Consider the following 17592-nt stretch of genomic DNA (forward strand, 5'->3'; position numbering starts at 1 on the left):
CCAAGCGCACGCAACGTCGTTGGTGCCGGCTACAAACGTCCCAACGTAGCAGGCCCCCTGCGCGGCTGTCTCGTTGTGAACAAGCGCACTGGCGGTGCGACGCGGTTTCCTGGTGATGCGTGCGGCTGCCAGGTGACCGCGCTGGTGGTGCTGGACTGGCGCGTGATGCTCCCACCGAGCGTGCGCCGCTTCCTCGTGCGCTACCGCCACTCGGTCAATCCGGGCCTCCTCTTCCTGCACTGCAACCTGGCGGCCACGAGCACAGGGTGCGTCACAGGCCTCCGGGGGTCGAGGGTTAGGGGGTCAGCCTCGTGATCGTCCGTGCTGGGCTTGCCCCCTACCGCGGTGAGAAGTCACGCGCTGAACAGTCCAACGCGGCACCCGCCCGAACGGACCCTGATTCTCAGCGGTTTGCGAAGTCGGGGAAATAAAAGTTGGGCTCAGGGGGCGCTGTTTGCTGCTGTCCTGTGTGCCATGCGGTCTGATTCTCCTGCTCTGCTACTCACCCTCCCTCCCTCTCCCTCCCTCCCTCGCCCGCCCGCCCGCCAAGCCTCTCTGATTTTCTCTAGTAACGATGCGGTGGTATCTGCATGAATCGCAATATTTTCATTGCTTACTGAGTTGAAAGGAAATATACTTGCGCTATTTCGTCCTCACGTTCTGCGGGAGCACAAGCTGTGTATGATTAAGTTGCGTGCTGCGTGGATGTTTCTTGCTGCTGTAGGGTTGGCGACCCTGCGGAGGGATACCACGAGAGCGACGTGTTTGTCTCGGGCTACAGCGAGCAGATCCTCAGGTGGGTTCCACACCTCGACTGCGAGACCGACGCAGATTACAATGAACTAATTGTAATTATTATGCTTTACGTTTACCCTAGATTAGCACGGGTGGCTATGTACGGCACGAAAGTAGTTCAACAAACATACATACATACGACGCCCTGCCTGTATGATAATGTTTAATTTCTTTCTAGGGATGACGGACAGGAAAAATAGTATTTAATTGATAATTGTTATTTTTTAAAAATAACTTTGGGCCCTGTTCAGAAAAGCCCGATGTTTCAGGACCACCTCCCCCCAACTTGGGAAGTTTCTCGACGAACCGTCGTCGTCAGACCGCATAGGTGGCGACGGCGCATCGTGCTCGCCGGAGTCTCCATGCTCCGCCACGTCGCGCAATCCTCGCCGTCGCGAGTATCACAGCGGCGGCAGCGGTGTCGCTCGCGCTGTGCAGGTTCCTGTCGGAGCGCGGCGGGGAGCGCATGCTGCAGCACGTGGAGCGTGTGGACGCCCTCTACGGCGTGCCGCCCCCACCCGACGCCGGTGCCGGGGAGAGCGCCATCGTCCCAGCGGAGGCCCCCGTGCCGCTGCCTCCCGCAGTGAGGCAAGTGTCGCCGTCTTCCCCTTTCCTCGACGTTTCTAGGAATTGCGGTTGCCACCTGTCCTGCCGGGGTCTAGTCCACCGCGGGGGAACGGAACGCGTTCCCGGTGATTGACGGAGGCAAACGAAGTCGACCGACTGGGTTGCGAAGTGCAAAGTGGCTTCGTGGCAAACTCCCACGGATGAGTTCCTCCCAGACCTCCGCTCGGTTTCCTCGCAGAGACACCTGCGTCTCCCAGGTCTCCGGGACGGCGAGCTTCATCTGCGTGCCGGCGCGGCGCGAGTCAAACGCTCCCGGCAACCCCGAGCGGGCGAAGGTCGCGCGGGTATCTGCCCACACGTGGCCGCAGCGATCTCAGTTCCCACTAACCTCACGAGACTCGGATGCCCCCAGGGGTGTCGATCTCGGGCTCCCCAGCTACGGGAGATTTGCCACCATCCCTTTGTATTTTCTGTTGGCTTTATTTGCGTTTTTTTACATCAAACGATGTACATAATCGCTTGAAAAACATGAAACTCTACATACGTAAATAAACAATGTGCATCTACTGTGCCGTGTGTGGCGCATTTAGATTGATCGACGTGTGTGTGTGCGTGTACGGTGGGGAGCGGTGGCACTGCGGTTAGCGCGCTGCGCTTCGAACCCGGCGACCCGAGTTCGATTCCTGCTCACAATCACCAACACCAGTGACGATTATCTGAACCGGTCCTGGACATCTCTTGGGTCGACTCTGCCTCAAAGCAGTACCTGGTGCGATGTTTAAACATCGCTGCTGGTGAGACAAAGGTGGCGGGGCGTGGTGCTGGCCACCCACCCCCTCGTTTGCCATCTCGGCCTTCACAGGTGCTCGCTAACATCGCTGGCCACCAATTGTCTGTTAAAGCTACAACAGGCGACCTCCGTCTTTGCGTATGCGCGTGCGGGGCAGGTGGCGCACCGTGCGCGTCTTCATCTCGTCCACGTTCCGCGACATGCATGGCGAGCGTGACCTGCTGTGCCGCGTTGTGCTGCCCGAGCTGCGGGCGCGGGCCGCCGCGCTGCTGCTGCACCTCGTGGAAGTCGACCTGCGCTGGGGGGTCACGGAGGAGGAGGCGCGGCACAACCGGTGAGCCGCCACCAACGGCGCCAGTACCGCGCGATTTAAAGCTTTCGTGACTGCAGGGATTCATCTTCTTGGTTCTTTCGGTAAAGTCACGTAGAAGGGAAATAATAAAATAATTAAAATTAAACATAATAAAATTATTCTCACGACGTTTCTGCCACAACGCAAGCAGGTCTGTCGAGAAGACAACGTCTGAATGACACACCCCAGGCTTGGAGCGTCTATTTAAGCTGGGATGGAGGGGGAAGAGCGCCTTGACAAAATAATTTGCATATTAAGAGGAATTTAGCATATTTATGGGAAATGCAGATATGCGATTAGTACTATTTGTGAAATGCGTAGGAGGTGGGCGGGGGGTATAAAGTAATATTATTCCCCCCGCCCACCTCCTACGCATTTCACTGTCCCACGAACTGTCACACCAGCCGATCCATTTCCTTTTCTCTCCCACCCACAATCCTCTTCGTCTCATCTTGAGACCCTCCCGGATGTGTCCCGTGTTCACCACCTCCTCCACAATTCCTGCGCGTAGCCGTCATCGTTCAGAATTTCTACCTCTTCGTCCAGTTGTCGCATCAGCTGACTCCCGTCTCCTCTCTAGAGATTGCTGTTGCTAGGGAAGCTGGGCCATGCCTGCGCGTGGCCCAACGTCCACGCGTTCCCTGCTCCTTGCTGAGATTCGTGGTTCAAATCCGGCAGACCGCCCAGGTTAATACTGTGAACGTTCTAACCATAAAGCACTCCACCGTTTACACCATTGGAACCTCATTTGCCAGTAAAAAATATGATAATTGTTTTTTTACCCTTCTATCTGGCAACAAAACTGACACCTTTTTTTTTTTACAAGGAGTCATGTTTGCATAGACCACAATACCTGCAGCCATAATGCAAACAAAAATGCGAAATGGTCTATGCAAACATGACTCCTTGTAAAAAAAAAGGTGTCAGTTTTGTTGCCAGATAGAAGGGTAAAAAACCAATTATCACTCCGCCGTTTGTTTCACAGTGGACGTTACAGATTTCGCGCACCGGCGTAACGGTTAAAAATTTGGCAAATGTTAAAAAATTACACCACAAAATGACTCAATTGTCTCTCTCTGTTTTTCTCTCTCTGTCCCTCTATACTCCTACCCTAGGAATGATTGAGATGTTGGTGTGTAAGTCGCTAAGAGTTGCTGAGGCATCTAAGCACGCGCCAAATACATGCACTCATAATTATTATGACTATGATTGTGGTATAATTACTCTACCACTTTGGAGTATTCTTCGCAGTGTGCGTGTATGTGGGGGTTTTTGTATTCGAGCGTTTTGTCGTTGAATTCAGAGCACGTGTTTTACGGAAGGCGGTCGCTGTGGAATGAAGTGAAACGTTCCCCTCGTCACACCGGTCTCTCTGTCCCTCTATTATCGCTCTCTGTCTCTTTGTTTCTTTGTCTATCTTTGTCTCTCTGTTTATCTCTTTGTTACTTTGTCTCTGTCCCTCTATTATCTCTCTCTGTCTCTCTGTCTCTCTGTCTGTGTCTCTCTCTGTCGCTGTGAGCAGGCAGTTGGAGCTGTGCCTGGCGGAGGTACATCGCTGCGACTACTTTTTGGGGCTGCTGGGGCAGCGCTACGGCACCGTGCTGCAGGAATACCTCGTCCCTGATGAGCCACACTTCCAATGGGTGAGCCAGCAGGCCACTCACTGCCTGTAGAGCTCTCTCTCTCTCCCTGCGTGTGGATCACTCACTCGCTGCCTGGGTGCGTGCGTGGATGGGTATGGGGGTGTGTGTGTGGGTGGGTGCGTGGGTGGGTGTGGGGGTGTGCGTGTGCGTGCGTGGGTGTGTGTGTGCGTGCGTGCGCGTGGGTGGGTGTGTGCGTGGGTGTGTGCATGGGTGTGTGTGTGTGTGGGTGGGTGTGTGGGTGGGTGTGTGTGTGTGCGGCGGTCCACTGTGAACCCGGCAACCCGAGTTCGATTCCCGCTCATGGCCAACACCAGTAACGATTATCTTAACCGGTCCTGGGCATTCCCAAGGTCGACTCAGCCTCAAATGAATACCTGGTGCAGTGTGTAAACATTGTCAGTGGGGAGACAAAGGCGGCCGGGTGTGGTATTGGCCACCCACCCCCTTGTGTGTCCCGTGCCGGCCTTCATAGGTGCTCGCTAACAGCACTTGCCCCAACAGTCCGTTAAAAGCTCTACGGGGGAACTTTGTCTTTGGTCATCGGCGTGTGCGTGCGTGTGCGTGCGTGTGTGTGCGTGCGTGTGTGCGTGCGTGTGCATGCGTGTGTGTGCGTGCGTGTGCGTGGGTGTGAGCAGGTGGCGATGTACCCGCGCGGGCGCTCGGTGACCGAGCTCGAGATTTCCCAGTGTGTCTTGCGCGACCCCGGCAATCTCCGCGCCCGCGGAGCGTTCTTCTACTTCCGCGACAGCTCCTTCATCAGGTGCGACGTCCCCACTGCCACTTGCCCGCCGTGATACGGGTGGCATCGCGACTCTCGAGCATCACTGCGATCCTCTCCCGAAGGTCTCGCCCTTCGCATCACAGAGGAGGAACTCTGTGCGGGGCTAGGAGATGGGAAGGCATCGCGAGGGGGGCCGTACCAACTGCGCCTGAGTGCGTGGGCGGAGGCAGTCACGAGCATTGACTCATCGATCACAAATGTTTTGCCTGATCCAGCATGTTCATTTAGTTTAGTTTATTTTAACAAGGCAATGCTAACTCTATATTTCTAAAGTACATTAGCAGAGCTTTTACACAATTGTATGTGCGGTTTCCTCCATGTACCATTTGGGAGATCCAGAGCGTGACGGACGGACACTAGCGAATTACATTGAGAGATTCGTAGCGAGTGCTTACCGCTACCACACTTGTCGCTGGTTTCTTCCGGAACGATGAAGTCCAGTTCAAATTCTCACTCCCATCACCACCACCACCACCACCCCCACCACCACCACCACTGCGTTCCGGGTCACTCTGGCTCGTTTCGCTCCATTCCCACCCCTGGTTTGAGTGAATTTGTTATTTTCCTTCTTTGCTGCTGAGAACTGAAATCCCGCTCCTACAGTTGGTATGACGTGTGCTTTGTGCATATTTGTACGATGGCACTCGGCATAGTTATTTGAAAAAGTGGAGTCTATGTTAGTTTAGCATTTATTTACAAATTATTACAGTTTGGTTTTTGCAATTCAGTTACATGTGTGAATGTGTGTGTGTGCGTACCCGCATATGTCTTTGTCAATATGTACATGTGTGCAAGCACACGAGCGTGTCTGTGTCCTCGGGTGTCTGTGCGTGTCTGTGCATATGTCTTGTGTCTGTGCATGTGTCTGTCTGCACGTGTCCTCGCTTGTCTGTGCGTGTCTGTGCATGTGTTTGTACATGTGTCTGTACATGTGTCTGTACATGTGTCTGTACATTTCTTAATGCGTCTCTGAATGTGGACACGCGTGTCCACGCGCGTGTTCACTTGCGGGCGCCCGCAGCTCCGTCCCCACGGAGTGGGTCGCAGATTTCGCGGCCGAGTCCGACGAGGCCATGGCACGCCAAGAGGACCTGAAGCGGCGCATCATGGAGAGCGGCCTGCCCGTCATGGAGCGGTGGGTACCGGGTGGTGCCACATCACCACAGAGCCCCGGCGAGTTCGGGCTTTCTGCGATCGAAGAGAGGCAGCCGGGGAGCATGGGTGCGGGGAGCGGTGTAGACCGCACTTAAGGGTGAATCACGGCCATCAGTGAACACATTTTTTGTTCATTTATTTCACAGCACCGCTGCAGGGAGCAATCGGGGTTCATTCCGATCGCCGGGGGTTACTCGTGTCTCTGGGAAATGTAGGCACCCAAGTGCCTGTCGTAAGAGCCTCCGCCAGCCGACACTGCCAAACATAATGGGCTACGTTAGGCGGTGGAGGGTGTTAGGACAGAAATGTGGCCAGATTTTTACGTGGACCTAACCCAAAAATCTATGATGAATCTTAATATTGGCTGCGAAAACCTACAAAGTTTTTTTTGGGTGCAATTGTGAAGAATAGCCATCTCACACATAAGTACATCTAATCGGCATACTCATTGGTTCACTGCAACTCAAAGACTCAGTCCTTCAAGGCATGCGGTGAAGTTAGGAGATGTCCATGTGCTCGGCATTTGAAGGCCTGTGGACGAGAATCATTGATTTTGCCGACAATGTGTTAAGGGAGGCAATTTCATATCCGCACAGCAGAGTGAAAGGAAGATTCTGTCCAGGGAGCATGTTCTGACATGCTGAACTTAAGGACTTAAGGGAAATCCTTCAGTTCCATCGTCACATGAGTTTGCATGATTGGTGAACGCGATGTGCGTGTGTGCGTGTGTGTATGCGTGTGTGCGTGTGTGCGTGTGTGGGGAGCGGTAGTGTAGCGGTTAGCGCGCTGCCCTATGAACCTGGCGACCCGGGTTCGATTCCCGCTCACGGCCAACACCAGTGACGATTATCTGAACCGGTCCTGGGCCTCCCCTAGGTCGACTCAGCCTCAAATGAATACCTGGTGCAGTGTGTAAACATTGTCAGTGGGGAGACAAAGGCGGCCGGGTGTGGTGTTGGCCACCCAACCCCTCGTGTACCGATCCGGCCTTCATAGGTGCTCGCTAACAGCACTTGCCCCTACAGTCTGTTAAGGCTATATGGGGGATCTTTGTCTTCATCTTTGTGTGTGCGTGTGCGTGCGTGTGTGTGTGTGCGTGTGTGCGTGCGTGTGTGCGTGTGTGTGCGTGTGCGCGTGTGTGTGCGTGTGTGTGCGTGTGTGCGTGTGTGTGCGCGTGTGTGCGTGTCCCGCGCCTGCTCCCGCCAGGTACCCGTGTGTGTGGGGCGGCGTGGCGGGCGGCAAGCCAGGCGTGGCAGGCCTTGAGGAGTTTGGGAAGGCCGTGCTGCACGACCTGTGGACCGCCATCAGCAAGGAGGCGGCAGAGAGGGTCCGTTGGTTTTTCAAACTACTGTATTTTGTCAGAGTAAACTAAATAAGTCCGGCTATATTATTATTTTCATGAAGCTAGAAGACCGCGTGCATGTACAACGCGGAGTCCGCGAGCACGCAGGTCACTCATCCTCATGTCGTGAGCTCTCGCCTGGTTCAACAAACTTGAAACATCTCAGCAAAGCCCCCGACTCTCCTTATAATGTATCGGCTTGCTCCGCGCCCAGCCCATCGAGAGCGCGTGCGACGTGACCACGCGGCAGAGGTCGCAATCGGGTACCCGATACCCGTACCCTACCCGATACCCGGCTACCCGTACCCGGCCGGGTACGGGTAGCGGGTACCAGTTTGCAACCCTGGTGCGGCCGGGTACGGGTACGGGTAAGGAATCAAAACCCGTTTGCGACCTCTGCCACGCGGGGCTCAACGGAGGCTGCGGTGTGCGCGCTTGCAGGGCCACGGTGACGACGACGGAGAGGGCGGCGCCATCTCGGAGCACGAGCGGCAGGCCGCGTTCGTGGCGATGCAGGCGAGCCGGGCGAGCGCCCGCAGGGGCCCGCTGCAGGAGGCCACGGCGGGGCTGCGCGCCACCGAGGCCGGCGGCGCGGTGCTCGTGCGGGGAGCCAGCGCCAGCGGCAAGACCGTGCTCATGGTGAGAGGAGCCGGCATGCTCCGCGAGCCGTATGCGTGGTGAGCGCACTGCAGTTGAGTCTCGGGTGCGAGCAGCAGCAGCAGCAGCGCAGCCATCACCATGGGATGCTTCTTGAATCTAGCAAGCCGCCCTGGTTATTTCTTCGGTGTGTATTCACCAGAAATACGCACCATCTGCTTCACTGTGGTCATTAAATATCCCCTGGCATCATTGTAAATGAGTAGGCCACGTGCACCGATGTTGTGGCCCAAAGATTCAAACAATTACACCGCAGGTTTTCCTCGATTGGGAGTGCGTACGTGTAGTAATTTGCGAGTGATTTTTTTTCACGTGTTTGTGTGTTTGGCGTTGTGTGGTACAGGCACAGCTGGCGGACCTCCTGGCTCACGGGAGGAGCGGCGAGGAAGCCCACGGGCCCTGCGCGCCCAGCGACGTGCTGCCTTTCTTTAGCGATGCGTGCGGCGAGCGGCCATCCGCCTCCTCCGCCCTCTCGTACCTCTGCACGGGCCTGCGGGCCAGGCTTGGCCTGCCGGGCTCCATTCCCACCTCTCAGCCGTAAGTTCGCGTGCATGCAGTTAGAAAGTCACAGTGAGATCCTACTGCTCGGTGAGAGTTGAGGCAGTGCTCACCTACCGTTTACAGCCCTGAGCCAGTGGTGGAAATTCCATTTTCCTATGGCAGGAGCAATTCTATCCATAGGATAACCACTGGACTTGCCCATAAAATAGTATCTATTTTATAGCGGTCGGAATGATGGGCCGAGTCAACCCCCAACCAGGATTTGAATTCTCGCGCCCTTCCAATTGCGAGCCGCTTGCTCCAGCACTGAGCAATCGAAACTCCTTGAGCTCCTCAAGAGGCAAGGGAGAAGCGCCATCTCCCGTATCGGTGGGGAGCAGCTGCAAGCTGGTGGTGCGCTTCTCCTGACACGTGTTCCTTAAACCTGCTCACAAATTTACTACGCATCTTAGTAAAAAACAACAATTCTGGGCAAGGAATCCTGATCTTAACTTACTTTAATTTATATCGTGGATTGGTTTCTAGTTTCTTATTTACATAAGTCATCAATTTGTCTTGTAAAATGCTACTTTTTAAAATCCATCTGTTTATTGCTTCTGTTGGCTGCTCTGTCGTGCGGCGTTTTGCACGCATTTGTTGGTTCCGGCTGTGCGCAGGGCGTTGGCGTCGCTTTTTAAGAGCCTGCTCATGCAGGCCGGAGGAGCTGGCGCCGAGAGGGTGCCGGTCGCCGGCGCGGGAGCACGGCGCGGGCGGCCGGACTTCGTCGGCGAGGCCGGGACCCGGCGTCGCGGCAAGGCTGGGCCCGTCCTCACCGTGCTCGTGGACGGGCTGGACAGCCAGCTCGGCCGCTCCGCCGACTGGCTGCCCATCCCCATCCCGCCTGTGAGTCGCCCGCGCACGCCGCCTCTCCCCCGCCGCCTCTCCCCCGCCGCGTGACCGCGCCGGAGTTCCGCGGCTGACGAGGCGCCCCGAGCCGTGCCACTGCGATGCCATGCTCTCGCGGCGTACTCATGGACATCACGCAATGACGGCGTCGTTATCCCCGCCCGCCAGAGGTCGCAAACGGGTTTTGATTCCTTACCGGTACCCGTACCCGGCCGCACCAGGGTCGCAAACGGCTACCCGTACCCGGCTGGGTACGGGTAGCCGGGTATCGGGTAGGGTACGGGTATCGGGTACCCGGTTGCGACCTCTGCCGCCCGCCAATGGCCCTACGTGGCTCCGAGTCTGATTCAGATGGCTCGTGAGACCTGCGCGACGCGGTTTGGTTCTACAACGTGGAGCCCATCGGAAAAATGTAATCTGCGTTTTCATTTCAATCTGGCTCTGGACGTAGTAATATGTTTACTTAATGGCATGACAGTTACAAAAAGTTATCTTTGAACTTATACGTGCTTCATTCCTCAGCAACACATCTTATCTCAACATTCAAAGGGCACCCTCAGTGACAGCTGCCCCTGTGTGGCAGAAGGTGAGTCAGCACCGGCCTACAAACGGGCATTGGTCTGCCGGCGGGAGGCGACGGTCGCTGTGTGTAGACACTTTGTTGACTCATCGTAGCAATGGACATTGAGAAGGAGTTGGGGCGTGCAGACTGGTGTGGTGTGCTGACGTTGTGCAACGACTTGGCTGCGTGTAGGGCGTGCGGCTGGTGGTGAGCGCTACACTGGGCTCGAGCCTGGACAAGGCCCTGCTGAGGGTTTGCTCGGTGGCCCAGGTCTGCGTGGGGCCACTCGAGCGGCAGGAGAAGGCCGACTTGGTGCGCCGTACCCTGGCCTCCCACCACAAGAAACTGGATGAGTCACACTCCAACAATCAGGTGGGTCGCTCACTCGGCGCGCGCTCCATCCACCCCGGCTGAGCGGGAAGCCTGGACGTCACCCGCCCCTGCTTGGACGTCTGTGATAAAAGGTTGCGTAGCTCATCGGATTCCTCCAGTCTAAATGAAGATTCTAATTCTGTGTCAACCACTTTTTCACGTTGACTGGACACCTTGGAAGAGATGGGAGTACCCACATTTTATCTCACCGCACGTGACCCGCCGATTGTAGACTAATTCCGGTGTTCACTTGAGGCGGGGGGGGGGGGACGGTTGGATTTGAGCACCTCATTCCGTTGTTTCGGCCGTCGCTTCGGAAGATGGAATCGAACCTTGACCTCTGCGTCACGAGTCCATCGTGCTGACCGTTACCCCACGCAGCTCGTGCGGACGGTGCTGTTGCGGGGTACTCGTGTGCGGCGCGGTGCGCTCCGAGTCTCCGTGTGTTCAGGAGGGGAACGCGGGATCCGCTACTTCCTCAATGATTTCCCTCTAGTGCATTTCATCGTTCTGTGATTTTACCAGATTCTATCTTTTAATTTGTTTGTAAACGAGCGTGTGCGTCGCGTGTGTCGCGTGCACAGATGTCACTGCTGCTCGCCAAGCGGGAGTCTCGCTGCCCCCTGTTCCTCGCCATCGCCTGCCGGGAGCTGCGTGGATTCGGGCTCTTCAGCAAGGTGATGGCGTCGTCACCGCCACCCATGTCCGTCACACCTGGGTGCCTCTTCTTCTTGGTTCTTTCGGTAAAGTCACGTGACTTTACCGAAAGAACCAAGAAGATGAATTCCTGCAGTCACGAAAGCTTTAAATCTAAACCTGGGTGCCTTTCTACCAACCCGGGCCATGCGGAACGCTTCATCGTGATCAGCCAAACTCGCAACCTTCTGATCGCGAGCTGCTCGCTCTGCTGCTGAGCCGCCTGCTGTGGCACACGAGCTGAGATAATGCTGTCCTGAGCGTGCTTGATGCTGTTTTAAACAAATTGCCATGCATCTGATTGCTAAATTTTCTCACCATTTGCACACGAGTCAATTGAAATTGTTTACCGATGTCGGGTGGTGGAGGGTCTTAACAACACAAATGTGGCCAGATCATTAAGTGGCCTCAACCAAGGGTCAATTACGAATTGTAACGTTGGCTGCGGAAACCCGCGGCGTATTGAAGTGTCGGCGGGGACCGTTCTGCCGCCCACTGTAGGTGAGCGAGAGGATCAAACAAATGCCGCAGACGGTGAGCGGCCTCCTACAGGAGGTGCTCGCGCGCCTGGAGGACGACCACGGCGCCCCCACCGTGCGGGCCGCCCTCGCCTCGCTCTGCTGCAGCCGCACAGGTGGTGCCCTCGCTCGCGCATTCCGCACCACGTAGCGTCCTGGGCGCGTCCCGCATCACGTGGCACCCATCAGCGCGTCCCGCACGGCGTGGCGCGCTCAGCTCCTGCCGGGGGTTTTTGCCGCGGTGTCCCCGGCCACGGTCCTGAAATCGCCACCTTGTTCTTGAGTCGAGTGCTGCGTTATCGTGCACCGCAGACCCTCGTCCCGCCAAGCAGCCTCACGCTGCACGGTCCCTACTGCTCGGCGGGCACGTGGCGACTCGCAGGGTGCACGCGACGTCGCACTCGCCCACGCGGGAGAAGGGGCTCGCGTGATCGAGCCTCTGAAACGGAGCCGATCACGAAGCTGGGTGAACTTTGTGTATGACAAAGAAACCACCCTGACTACTCTATCTGCGTGCTCCTCGTCAGTGATCTGCTGCTCGTCAAAGTGATTCCCCGAGCATCGAGGCGGTGCTCATCTGTCCAGTGGTAGAAATGACACATTTTTATTGTGGGGTCGAGTCTCTCCATAGAACAACCATGATGATTGACTTCCCCACGAAGTGGTACGCATACATTTCATCAACCCCAAACCGGAGGTTAGGCTCAGTCAACCCGCCGCCCGCTGCCCCCAAGCCTCCTGGGTGGGCAGGCGAGCCAGCGCCGCTCTCCGTGTCATCGCGTGGTGCTTGTGATCGCAGGCCTGGCCGACGAGGACCTGCGACAGGTCGTGAGCCTGTGCCTGGCCGCTGGGTTGTGGGCGGCGGAGCCCGGAGCTCCGGACAAACGCAAGGCGGCCAAGACCGCGCACGATCCCTCGGAGCTCTGGGAGAAGCTCCACGCGCTGCCGATGTCGCCGCGCAACGCCCTGCCCATGGCTCGCTTCAGTCACCTCATCCGTGAGCTCAAGAGGTTCGTTCGCCGCAACCCGCCGATCGACGCTTGTGGCCTACGCCGCAAACACGGCACGACGGCGACCTTGAAAATGTGTCGCGCACGGGGCACGTTCCAGGGGGGGTCTTGTTTACCGGTGTTCAGCCTCGGTGTTGTGTTCAGAAATAGACGCGCATTGATTACATGCATTTATCAGCAAAAAAATAGTTTTTTATGGGTATTGGTCACACCTCCCATTGATGAAAAATGTTCTGAAAATTTCTCATTAGGGATTACATACAGCAGCAATATTTCCCCCTTGGCAGCACCCCCCTGAAAAAAAAATGTTGAGACTCTTCCTGGGTTAACAGTATCAGTGAAGAAGCTCCTGCAAGTGACCCACTCCCTGGTGGTGCGAGGCCTCATGTTTGTGTCGCTCCCTGGCCGCGTGTTTGTGCTGCTCCTTGGCCGTGTGTTTGTTCCGTAGCTTTGCCGGCGGATCGTGCAGCAGCGAGGGCTCGCCGACCGGGCGCCTGCAGCTGCTGTCCCAGGAGCCGGCGCTGTTGGCGGTGCACTCGCGATACCTGCATCGGGGCGACTTGGAGAGCCTCACTCACACTGCTATTGCCGGTCCGTAATCTGCGTGGCATCACACGAAACAAAAAGATCCCCCGTGTAGCCTACACAGGCTGTTGGGGCAAGTGCTGTTAGCGAGCGCCTACGAAGGCCGGGTTCATAGCGCGGCGCGCACATTTTCGTATGGGTTGCGACACACTGCCGGTTGCTTCCGTGCCACTGCGCTGCTATCATCGCAGCCGTCTCCCTGGTGGCGTCAGCGCCGCTGCGCTCCATGTCCGCTCTCCTCCCGGTGCCCCCGCTCGGCACGGCTTCCTCCCGTCCGACCGAGCGGCGTGAGCATTACCCCTGAGTGCGACATCTCCGTGTGAGTGTCTGCCCACCAGAGTCTCGCCTGCACGAGGAACCCGCTCACGGTACTTAAGAACGGGAACCGGCACTGCCAACGATTGCCCACGCTCTGTGTCTGTCCAACTCCACGACTGAGCGTTTAAGCGCGTGAGAGAAAACCCACGCGTGCAAGGTTGGGGGCGGGGGGGGTGGTAACACTCAATCCCCGTACAGGTGAAAGTTAACCCACTTGCTGTACTGCTGCCATACGTTGGCAAGTCGAGAGATGGCGACCTTGGGCCGCCTGGGTGCGGGTGAGGGAGTTTCGTAAGCGCGTGTGATCCACCAGCCCAACTCACCCCTCCCGTGCTTTGCCCCACAGTGCATTTGCTCAAGAAGTTGAAGCCGTGGCAAGATGGACGCGTGTCACACGTGGACCCAGACGTCCTGGCTGAGCTGCCGTACCACCTGGTACGTCAGACATCTGTGGTCGTCTCATCCACCCACCCTCCTGCTTGTCCACCCACCCACCCGCCCGCCCTCCTACCCACCTGCCTATCTACCCTCCCAGTAAACACGCAACGTTGGGCCACCGTTGCGTGTGGTTGGTATCGTTGTACAGTGGTACCTCGGTATACGTCGTTAATTCGTTCCAGAAGGGGTAGGACTTATACCGAAAATGACGAACACCAAACTAATTTTTCCCATGAGAAATAAAGGGAAAGGAAATAATCCGTTTCAGAATATAAGAAATGTTATTTTATATGGCATATTATACATTAATGGGGTTGTATAAAATAATGTAGACGCTACTTATTACTAAAATGCATACATAAAATAAATGCATAAATAAATTAAAATAAATTGAAATACAAATAGAATTTAACATCACTTTACCTTGCCGAGAGGAGTTGATAGCCGACGAGGATGGTGGTGAGGAAGGGGAGGAGTAGTGAATGGGGTACGCGGTGACTCATCCCGACCCATACAAGTTCTAGCAAGCACGTCGTATCCCGAGCAAGACGTCGTATCCCAAGCAAGACGTCGTATCCCAAGACATTTATTTCTCGTCAAAACACGACGTATACCAAACTCGACGTATTCCAAAGCGGTCGTATACCGAGGTATGTCTGTACTAACGTTGGCCCGACGATGCATGTTTACTGGGCCCCGCTCACCTGCCCTCCTGCCCACCTGACTACCAGCCAATAGTGTACCTCAGCAGAACGACTCACCTCCCACTCTCATGAATGGCCCTGGCTTTTCAACTGCCCAGCCGAAAATGTGCTGCAACATTTCCTGGCACGCAAAACATTTCACGAAGTTTGTGACTTTTGTGTGAGTTGTTGGCGTGTTTTGCGTGCTCTGCTGTTCTTGTGTCAGAGCTGCTTTGCCACAGTCGTGGACGACGCCGGCAGCGCGTCGCGTGTCGCTGGGTCTCGTTGTGATCCCGGCACCTACTTTATTGCACTTGACTAGTGACTTGCCGATTGCAGGTCCATGCGGGGCTGGCGGTGAAACTGGGTCACCTGCTGGCCGACCTCCGATTCCTCTACCTCAAAATCGCCAACCGCACCGTCCCCCAACTTCTGGAAGACTTCGACCTCTACGGTAGCCCGGGTTTTCTCCTCCCAATACCCAAGTGGGAGAGTTTCTCGCAAGCATCGTACACTAAATGACTTGGCGCAAGAGCACAGAAGTGTGGTCGCCACATCTACGCCTCTATATAAGGAACAAAACAGTTAGACTTCTCCACAAATCTGTCTGTCGCCTGATGAAGCTAGTTGTAATTACTGGCGAAATGTCGTACTCAGATTGTAAATGTTGTAGCTTGGCTCTCCAACACACCGGTGTGCTGTACTAGTGGCGAATTGGCACGTTCTGTTTACGTGACAACCCTTACTCGTTGGCTGTGTCGGGTGATGGTGGGTTTTAAGGACACATTTATATATTTACGCGATCTAACCCAAAAAACCTCTATTATGAATCAGGACAAGGTTTACAATGGTCTACACCAAAGTCGGCACAAGCGTGACACTGAACCGCGGATAGCGCAGACAAACTTAAACTTCAGCTGACACAGACGCAAGCTAACGACATAAAACGTCAACACGATTTTACATTTCATAGACTGAATCCCACGGAAGAGGTGATCGCGTATGCGCATCGTGTGCGTTGTTTTCAGCGACTTCCGTTGCCCAGCAGGGGCTCGCCCCTTGCCCGGACGTGGAAGAGTTGCGAGGGTTTGTGAGCCAGAGCCAGCACATCCTGCGTCGGAGCCCGAGGTTGATGTGGCAGCAGGCCATCAACTCGGCCCCCGGGTCTCCCGCCAGCGTGCAGGCCGCGTCGCTGGCGGTGCAGGCCTCCCGGGCCACGCCAGGAGTCACGAGCCCGCGGCCGGGATACGTCGTCGAGTGGGTCAACAGGCACCACGCTGCCCCGGCTGCCCTGCGGTACGGGGGGATGAGTTAATCCGTGGAGCTACGAGGGTTTCTCCTGTTGATCGATCGGTGGAGCGACGAGAGTTTCTCCTGTTGATCGATCGGTGGAGCCACGAGGGTTTCTCCTGTTGATCGATCGGTGGAGCCACGAGAGTTTCTCCTGTTGATCGATCGGTGGAGCGACGAGAGTTTTTCCTGTTGATTGATCGGTGGAGCGACGAGAGTTTATCCTGTTGATTGATCGGTGGAGCCACGAGGGTTTCTCCTGTTGATCGATCGGTGGAGCCACGAGGGTTTCTCCTGTTGATTGATCGGTGGAGCGACGAGAGTTTCTCCTGTTGATCGATCGGTGGAGCGACGAGAGTTTCTCCTGTTGATTGATCGATGGAGCCACGAGGGTTTATCCTGTTGATTGATCGGTGGAGCCACGAGAGTTTCTCCTGTTGATTGATCGGTGGAGCGACGAGGGTTTCTCCTGTTGATTGATCGGTGGAGCGACGAGAGTTTCTCCTGTTGATCGATCGGTGGAGCGATGAGGGTTTCTCCTGTTGATCGATCGGTGGAACCATGAGGGTTTCTTCTGTTGATCGATCGGTGGAGCAAAGAGGATTTCTCCTGTTGATGGAACGGTGGAGTGACGAGAGTTTGATTGATCAGTGAAGCGACGAGAGTTTCTCCTGTTGATCGATCGGTGGAGCCACGAGGGTTTATCCTGTTGATTGATCGGTGGAGCGACGAGAGTTTCTCCTGTTGATCGATCGGTGGAGCGACGAGAGTTTCTCCTGTTGATTGATCGGTGGAGCGACGAGAGTTTCTCCTGTTGATCGATCGGTGGAGCGACGAGAGTTTCTCCAGTTGATCGATTGGTGGAGCGACGAGGGTTTCTCCTGTTGATTGATCGGTGGAGCGACGAGGGTTTCTCCTGTTGATTTATCGGTGGAGCCACGAGGGTTTCTCCTGTTGATTGATCGGTGGAGCGACGAGGGTTTCTCCTGTTGATTGATCGGTGGAGTGACGAGAGTTTCTCTTGTTGATCGATCGGTGGAGCCACGAGGGTTTATCCTGTTGATCGATCGGTGGAGCGACGAGAGTTTCTCCAGTTGATCGATTGGTGGAGCAACGAGAGTTTCTCTTGTTGATCGATCGGTGGAGCCACGAGGGTTTATCCTGTTGATCGATCGGTGGAGCGACGAGAGTTTCTCCTGTTGATTGATCAGTGAAGCGACGAGAGTTTCTCCTGTTGATTGATCGGTGTTTTGACGAGGGTTTGATCAGTGGAGCGACGAGGGTTTCTCTTGTTGATTGATCAGTGAAGCGACGAGAGTTTCTCCTGTTGATTGATCGGTGTTTTGACGAGGGTTTGATCAGTGGAGCGACGAGGGTTTCTCCTGTTGATTGATCAGTGAAGCGACGAGAGTTTCTCCTGTTGATTGGGCGGTGTTTTGACGAGAGTTTGATCAGCGGAGCGACGAGGGTTTCTCCACTTGCTTCCGCGCCTCCAGGACGACGGGAGGCTTCGCAGGGGAGCCATGGTGCCTGGCGACGTGCGCGCGCGGCGACGCGGTCGTCGTGGCGACCGGCCTGGGGCACGTGCAGCTGCTGCACATCGACACGGGCAAGGCAAGCGCCGCTGCCTCTCCCCGCTGAGCACGCAGGGC

The 17592-nt window shown here is 55.9% G+C and overlaps 1 protein-coding gene across 2 annotated transcripts in view; it reads left to right on the plus strand.

Annotated features, from left to right (window-relative positions):
- The window catches only part of TEP1 (telomerase associated protein 1), a 59336-nt gene that overhangs the window by 24756 nt on the left and 16988 nt on the right, over positions 1-17592 (plus strand). For both annotated transcript variants that reach the window (XM_078606685.1, XM_078606684.1), the window contains exons 15-34: positions 133-266; positions 725-796; positions 1234-1383; positions 2310-2486; positions 4027-4147; positions 4783-4907; positions 5950-6063; positions 7290-7410; positions 7867-8064; positions 8426-8619; positions 9240-9465; positions 10223-10402; positions 10987-11079; positions 11600-11732; positions 12416-12626; positions 13075-13217; positions 13876-13964; positions 14990-15104; positions 15679-15946; positions 17437-17554. In XM_078606685.1, the coding sequence (XP_078462811.1) occupies positions 133-266; positions 725-796; positions 1234-1383; positions 2310-2486; positions 4027-4147; positions 4783-4907; positions 5950-6063; positions 7290-7410; positions 7867-8064; positions 8426-8619; positions 9240-9465; positions 10223-10402; positions 10987-11079; positions 11600-11732; positions 12416-12626; positions 13075-13217; positions 13876-13964; positions 14990-15104; positions 15679-15946; positions 17437-17554 (2982 nt within the window). The remainder of the gene's footprint in view (positions 1-132; positions 267-724; positions 797-1233; positions 1384-2309; positions 2487-4026; positions 4148-4782; positions 4908-5949; positions 6064-7289; positions 7411-7866; positions 8065-8425; positions 8620-9239; positions 9466-10222; positions 10403-10986; positions 11080-11599; positions 11733-12415; positions 12627-13074; positions 13218-13875; positions 13965-14989; positions 15105-15678; positions 15947-17436; positions 17555-17592) is intronic.

This window comes from Lampetra planeri, chromosome 26, assembly GCF_965212315.1.
Source record: "Lampetra planeri chromosome 26, kcLamPlan1.2.h2, whole genome shotgun sequence".
Lineage (NCBI taxonomy): Eukaryota > Metazoa > Chordata > Hyperoartia > Petromyzontiformes > Petromyzontidae > Lampetra > Lampetra planeri.